General features: G+C 32.2%; 1 protein-coding gene across 1 annotated transcript; it reads left to right on the plus strand.

Annotated features, from left to right (window-relative positions):
* Nucleotides 1-2,476: 2,476 nt before the first annotated feature.
* On the plus strand, nt 2,477-6,723 carry LOC132298640 (uncharacterized). Its single transcript, XM_059795039.1, has 3 exons — nt 2,477-3,048; nt 5,568-5,753; nt 6,283-6,723. Exons 1-3 carry the CDS (start codon nt 2,503-2,505, stop codon nt 6,574-6,576), a joined length of 1,026 nt encoding a protein of 341 aa, XP_059651022.1. The 5' UTR covers nt 2,477-2,502; the 3' UTR covers nt 6,577-6,723.
* The last annotated feature ends 541 nt before the right edge of the window (nt 6,724-7,264 follow it).

Below are 7,264 nucleotides of genomic sequence, written 5' to 3' on the forward strand. Positions count from 1 at the left end.
TTTGACTCCACTTTTTTTATAATTGGAGAGTTTTGATCTGGACCACATATCCAACACTATTTAATAAATTCTCAAACTCTAGCCTTACTCTGAGTACTACTGATTTGGAGTGTGCAGCATTTTTCACATTCATGCATGAGTAGATAATTCCGCATATACATATGTGTGTGTGTGTGTGTGAGAGAGAGAGAGAGAGAGACATTTTGGGGGCTTGTTGAGGATTGTAATGTGAAGTAGAAGACGTCGAGATGAAAGATTTATAGGTTTGAGCAATAAAAGGAAAATGTATGTGATGATGATGACAATGAGAGGTGCTTGTATTCATCATGTCTTGGTATAAAAGCGAAAGGTAGTACTACTACTACTCCAATTATAGAATTGGTATACTCAATGTCCACCTCACTATATACTACCATCAATCATGACTCCCTATGCCCACCCTTCCTTAAGAATCCATCATCTCTTCCAAACCAAGCAAAAATCATTCAAATTCACATTCTCTAATTGTTAATTAATCTCTCTCCATTTCCATCTTTTTCTCTATCTCACATATATATATATATATATATATAATCAAGACTCATCATTATTTGCTTATATTTTAATGATCTTCCATTATTATTACTATGTACTATAAATTATATTATATATGAAGAAAATTTTGATTGATATCCGTTGGAAATTTCTTATTATTATGTTTTATTCTAATGGCTATAGTTTTATTATTCAGATCTGTTTGAGTACAACTAACTTATATTTAAGCATGGTATATAATAATATATAGAAAGTGTACAGTAATCAAAGGAGGCACCATGATTGGTGAAAGATTTTGTTTCACCGTTACATAAAAATATTTATAATTGAAAGAAAATTGACGGCATCACCATAATCGATGTAAAATTTTGCTCTACAATTATATAAAAATATTTATATATTTTAACATTATGTTTTATTATACAAACCTTTCTTGTTTGGCACACAATCAAATTGATTAGCTGCTCAAGTGTATGCTATATAACTGATATGATGAGATCAAGTCTGATAAATTAAGCAATACTATAATGTTTGATTGATTTTTTAAGCGACTCCATAAGATAAAGATTTTTTATCAAGAATAGATCAAATACATTTTATCTTCCTAAAGTGTTTCTATCGACCATTGTCGCATCAATGGTAATTTTTAGGCATTGTAAATCTATTTCCATGATATATATAAATTGGTTTATGGTTAGGGAGGTTTGTGTAAACATTATTGGGATTAATAGACTAATTAATAAGCAATTAATGTGCAATAAATTGTACCATAAATGTTCTCTCACAATTGATTAACTTTAATTTCTCAGTCTCTGTTTGGATAAGTTTTAGATCTGTGCCTAAGATTTCTAATTATGAAACATGAATAAAGATTAAAAAGAGTGTAAAGGAATACTAAAGCGTGCTTACTTTGCTATGATTCCATCAGCCATAAAAAGGAGATATAATTCGGTGTAAAGCAAATTTAATACCACTAAAATACATAGACTAGGAAAGAGGCTCTCCCGCAATTCTCGGACCCAGCTTCATTCGGCCCAGCTTGGCATCGAATGTTTATCACTTTTCGCTTAATTTGAGGACCATAAATTAAATTAAATTTATAAGAAGACATAAATTTGTCCCCTTAAAGCTATCAGCTCATCTATGCCATAATTTACCAAATTAAAACATGTTTAACAAACAGAATTTTCAAATTAAATTTTAGAATTATAAAATGGTTCATTTATAATCATTTGGTACAAATAAATGATATATATATATATATTTTTGGTTTATTGATATTGATTTTTTTTTATATAATAAAAATTCTTTATAGATACCATTACTCTTTCAGAAAATGTTGTCTTATCCTTCCATGTTTACAAAACAAGAGTTATAAAAAAAATAAATAAATAAATGACAATACTAGAGACAAGAGTTATAAATAAGTAAATGACAATACTGCCCTTTATATCATTACATAAGTCCAATATTAGCAGTATCGCTTCTCTCCTCTCCTAACACAAAAACTAAGATTTGATTTTACTTCAGAGATAATAATATTATCCAATTTTCTTTTCTGTTTCCTCCATCCAATTTTCTTCTTTCTTCTCTAAGTAATAATGTTGTTATAAACTCTATAAATTTCATTTGTTTATTTTATAAAATAATACATTTCGAATTATAACATCTACCATATATTTCAACTTAACATTAGTTTCCAATATATAGAAAGCCTAAATATAGATATCTATAAATATCTTTGTTCTTGATAAAAATAATAATAATAATAATAATAAAAGTCTAGCTCCAAAATGGCTCATAGTGAGCTAAATAGCACCGCCCACCTAGCTAGCCTTCAGCCCAAAAAAGCAACGTCTCTTTCTCTCTCTCTCTCTCTCTCTTTTCCCAGTTTAAAAACTCCCTTTCCATTGTCAGAAGAGAACATCATCTCTCTCTCTCTCTCACTCATACTCTTTCTCTCTCTAAATGACTAATTACAGAATGGATGCAGAAGAAGAAGCTCTGTTTCGGTCATACCCTTATGCACTCTACTTCGTGCAGAGCCCATCAACCGCCTCTCGGGCCAACAGTTCTCCCATTCGATCCGAGAACTTCAACATCAACAACCCAACAATCAACACAAGCCAAGAAGTCAGGAGGTTCACTCTCTCCCATTACTCCTCCTCTCGCGGCTCCAACAATTCCTCCTTCTTGCAGGAGAAAAAGATCATTGCGTATGACCTTCAGAGCCACGGGACAGCTGCTGGGACCGAGAATGGCGAGAACCGTCTGATTAGGATCTCTGATGACCATGATCACGGGGTTGATCATGATGAGGATTATGATGATGATGAGGAGGAGGAGGAGGATTATAAAAAAAGTGGGTGGTGGAGATATTTGAGTTTTAGGGGTTCTTCTTCAGTTGGGTGGATATGTCTGCAGATAAGTTGGAGGGTTATATTGAGTTTGGCTGTTGCATTGCTTGTTTTCTACATTGCTACTAAGCCTCCACCTCCCAAGATATCTATTAAGGTACGCATATAACATATACCTCTCTCCCTTTTATTATTTATTTTTTTACCGGGCAAACGAGGAGGAGGGGAGACTAAAATAAGGCACACCCGCTCGGAGAGCTGAGCGTTCTACCAACTAGGTTACTGAATAATGCTCAACATATTTCTCTCGGTGCACTCAAATTAATTACAAAAATATTATAAGCATGCACCATCTCTATAAGATTTGAATCCTCTGCAATATGTCCTCAAACAACTCCATGTCATCATTTGACGATTATAAATATGACACGTTTTCACTTGTTCGAAATGATTTCATGCATAACGAAATCTAAACAAAAATAATTATGTGATGACGTTTTTGTAACAAGATGCTTGGAGAGGATTCAAATTTTGTGTATACAAGTATTATAAGTATATAGAAATGACCAACAGTACACCCGTGAGTAAGAAAAATTCTCTACACTGAGTACAGTGATCATTGAATATGAGTGTATTTTTATATTTATATCATAGTCAACAATAGTTGAAGTGAAGAAAATTTCTTGTTCATCGGTGGGCAAAAAATCATTTATATATATATATATATATATATATATATAGAGGGAGAGAGGGAGTATAGAGTTCTATCATTGTGATCCTAGCATTGATATTGATATCACATGACAACATATCGCATGACAACTACAGTTGTTGCTGCATTCTGAACTGCAGTTGTATTATAAGTTATATATATATATATATATATATATATATATAGGGAGAGAGGGAGTATAGAGTTCTATCACATTGATATTGATATCACTTGACAACATATCACATGACAAATTACCGAAAAAAAACATATCACATGACACCTACAGTTGTATTATAAGTTATATATACCACACTTCTTTTCAATTGTCCTAGATGCAAATCAGGCCATCATACATGCGCACTACACACAGAGAGAGTGTGTGTGTGAGAGAGAGAGAAGAAAAGCATTATGTGGAAATTTGCATAATAATTAAAAAGTCAAGAAAGAAAAATATACATCAATAAGATCCATTGATCACGTGAGTTCTGCTACTTTAGTCATGTGGTACATCAGAACTTTCCATTTGATTATGGGTTCTTTATTTTCGAAAAATTAGTTTACCTTACAAAATACAATCCCAGCCCAATACCAAGCCCAACTCTAATATAAGCTGGCCGGTTTTCTCGTGGTTGTGTGACATGTGGAGTCAGGTTTGGGCTAACTTGAAGCAACTTGAAAATTATTAGGCCTTTCTTTATCATGTTCCCTATCCCAGCCCAAAATAGGCATGAATCTTCTATAATATCTATGGGCTGAATACTTAGACTAAATTTATTGAGCCTTACTTTTTCATGTCCCCGGACCAGCCCAAAATTGGCATGAAATCTGCTAAAAATCTATGGGCTGAATAGTTAGTCCATAAGGAGACCTGAAATTAAATTCCCCATTTTGATATGGGACAACTTGGGCAGGTCAACTTGAATTCCCATTAGTGGCATTTTGATATAGCCTAACATATTCTTGAAGTTTTTAACTCGGATTTAGAATTCAGTTTTTTTTACACGTATCATTCAACTCAGCAGTGCGGTACAAAAGCGAGACATTAAAGACTTACCTTCTGAATCCTTGCCAGTAGTGCGGTACAAAAGCGAAACCTTAAAAACTTACATTTCGAATCCCTGCCAACGCCGCTATATCTCTAGGAACGATTTAGAATTAAAGTTGCCTTAGTTAAGATTGAAAATTTTATGGCCAAATAGTATTTATTCCCTACTTCTTTATACTTTATATATCTTTAGATTAAAGTCGCTGGCATTAAAAGCATTTTCGTTTCAGTAATGCTTGTGGTATAAATTATCACTGTTATAATCGATCCTCATGTATATACCACAATTCTTCAATGCAAATAAATATTATCAATCGTTATTATTTGATATTCTCAAGGCTATTTGTTGTTGATTATCGTCGTAAGAAACATATACTAATTATAGGGTGTCATTTACACAAGATTTAGTTACGTCTTTGTCCATAAACCTCATTGTATTGCACGTCTATTGCCTAATTAGGGTAAAAAATATATTTTTTACAGCGGTCGCAATCACCAAACTGTGGCCAATTATTTTGTCGTGGTTGAGAAATATTGTGGTGTCATTTTCATATGTCCACAACTAAAAGGATCATATTATTGTGGAATCCTGAAAGATAAGCACCTTAAAAAAAGTGACTTTTTTTTTCTTTTCTTTTTTTATAATTATAAAAAATAAAAAAAGGTACTCTTCCTTTTGCTTAAAAATTGAAATCTTGTCAACTATTGGTCTAGTAAAAATAATAAAAAATAAAAAAAAAAAAACTAAAAAGTTTTTCCTTTGTAATAACAAAAATGTTAATTCTTTGACCTGGTAACAACAAAGTTATACATATTAATCTACATATAAGTTAGGCTATAACCCAAATTTATTTATTTATTTATGTTTTTCTATTTCTGGGTTGATATTTGAGGTTGAAATGTATATATGTTGCAGATGGCAGGAATTGGGCAATTTGGACTAGGAGAGGGAGTGGATGGGTCTGGTGTTACAACAAAAATTCTGACCTGCAATTGTTCCATGAATCTAGTGATAGACAACAAGTCTAAGCTCTTCGGCCTTCACATTAATCCTCCACTCATGGAATTGTCCTTTGCCAAACTCCCTTTTGCAATTTCATATGTAAGGATGTTTGAATTAATGCCCCACACACACACACACACACACACACACACACACACACAAGCATATGTATTTTTACACATATATAGGAAGAAGAGTGAACCATTGAAGTGTCTTGGTAAAAATATCTATCATATCTTTCCGTAGTTACTCTCCAATTCTGGAGATGTTCGGTTCTTGGTGATTGTCACTATCAGGTGAGACTCATCACGTGATATTGCATTGATTGGTCCACCAAACCTCTCTCGAAGAGAATTTTAACTCATTTTAATGGTTCACAATTGAAAGTCTTGCATATATATATATATATATATATATATATATATATATATATTTCACGAAAATATAAATTATCGGGAGCTAATGCTTTTAGTATATGTAGGTTTCTAAAATGAGGAACTTAAGAGAACTAATTTTTCCATTCATATATTTGTAATGGTTGAATTGGTCATATAGTTTTCTTGTTCATTTTCAATACAAGTTCGCTCAAAAAAAAATTATTTTATTTTATTTACTTTTAACTTTGTAGGGTCCAAAATTATACGCATACAACGACGGTTTAACAATGTTTAAACTATACGTTGGAACGAGGAACAAGCCGATGTATGGTGCAGGCAGGACCATGCAGGACATGCTCGAGTCGGGTGAGGGATTGCCATTAAAGATTCGCGTAAGCTTGAGATCGAATTTTCGGGTGGTTTGGAACCTTATTAAGCCTAAATTCAAGCATCAAGCTGAGTGTTCATTAGTCCTGCATAGTTCATATGGTAAGAAACATAGTAGAAACCAGGCTTTTAATAGCAGCTGTGTAATAAATGCTTAATCTTGAGTATTGTTTATCTTGATATATACAGAAAAATTAAGTACAAGTGAGAGTTTGTGGCAAATCTGAATTAATATAAGTAAATCTTTGTCACATTTCAGACCCCGTGATTTCAAATCCCTTAGTTTACTTAGTAAATTTCTTTGATAATCGCACAGAAAGTGCATATGTGTGATAGTGAATTATAATGTGTTTTAAGTGATTCCATACAGTATGACAATATGTGTATATGTATATAAATATATATATAATTTCATAATGCACACGCAATACAAATATTTTACTTACATGACAATAATAGACCATTGTCGTACTAAAAAACAAGGTAACTAAGAAAATACTTGTGTTTTCAGCCGTATTGTGTGTGCGTTTGGCCTGTTTTGTCTGGTCGGCCCCTTAATATTCCCTTATATATATATATTTGAGAAAAAAAAAACAAGGTAAGAAAAGCAAATGAAATAACCATTACAAGTTTGGATGTGACAGAAAGTTAATATGAAAAGAAATATATAATTATTATATGATGAAAATATAATTTTAGATGACAATTTCTTAAACCACCTAATGTTGACCTATTATATACTATTTTCTCTGTCTCAATCTAGATATTATTTTTGGGAGGCAAAATTTTTAAGGAAACAATGCCCTTTTAAGTTTTAAATATTCAAGTTTGAAATTTTAAACTCTA

This window comes from Cornus florida, unplaced genomic scaffold (genome assembly GCF_030987335.1).
Source record: "Cornus florida cultivar Cherokee Brave unplaced genomic scaffold, ASM3098733v1 CherokeeBrave_3.0.0_Hap2_Chr03, whole genome shotgun sequence".
NCBI classification, from domain to species: domain Eukaryota; kingdom Viridiplantae; phylum Streptophyta; class Magnoliopsida; order Cornales; family Cornaceae; genus Cornus; species Cornus florida.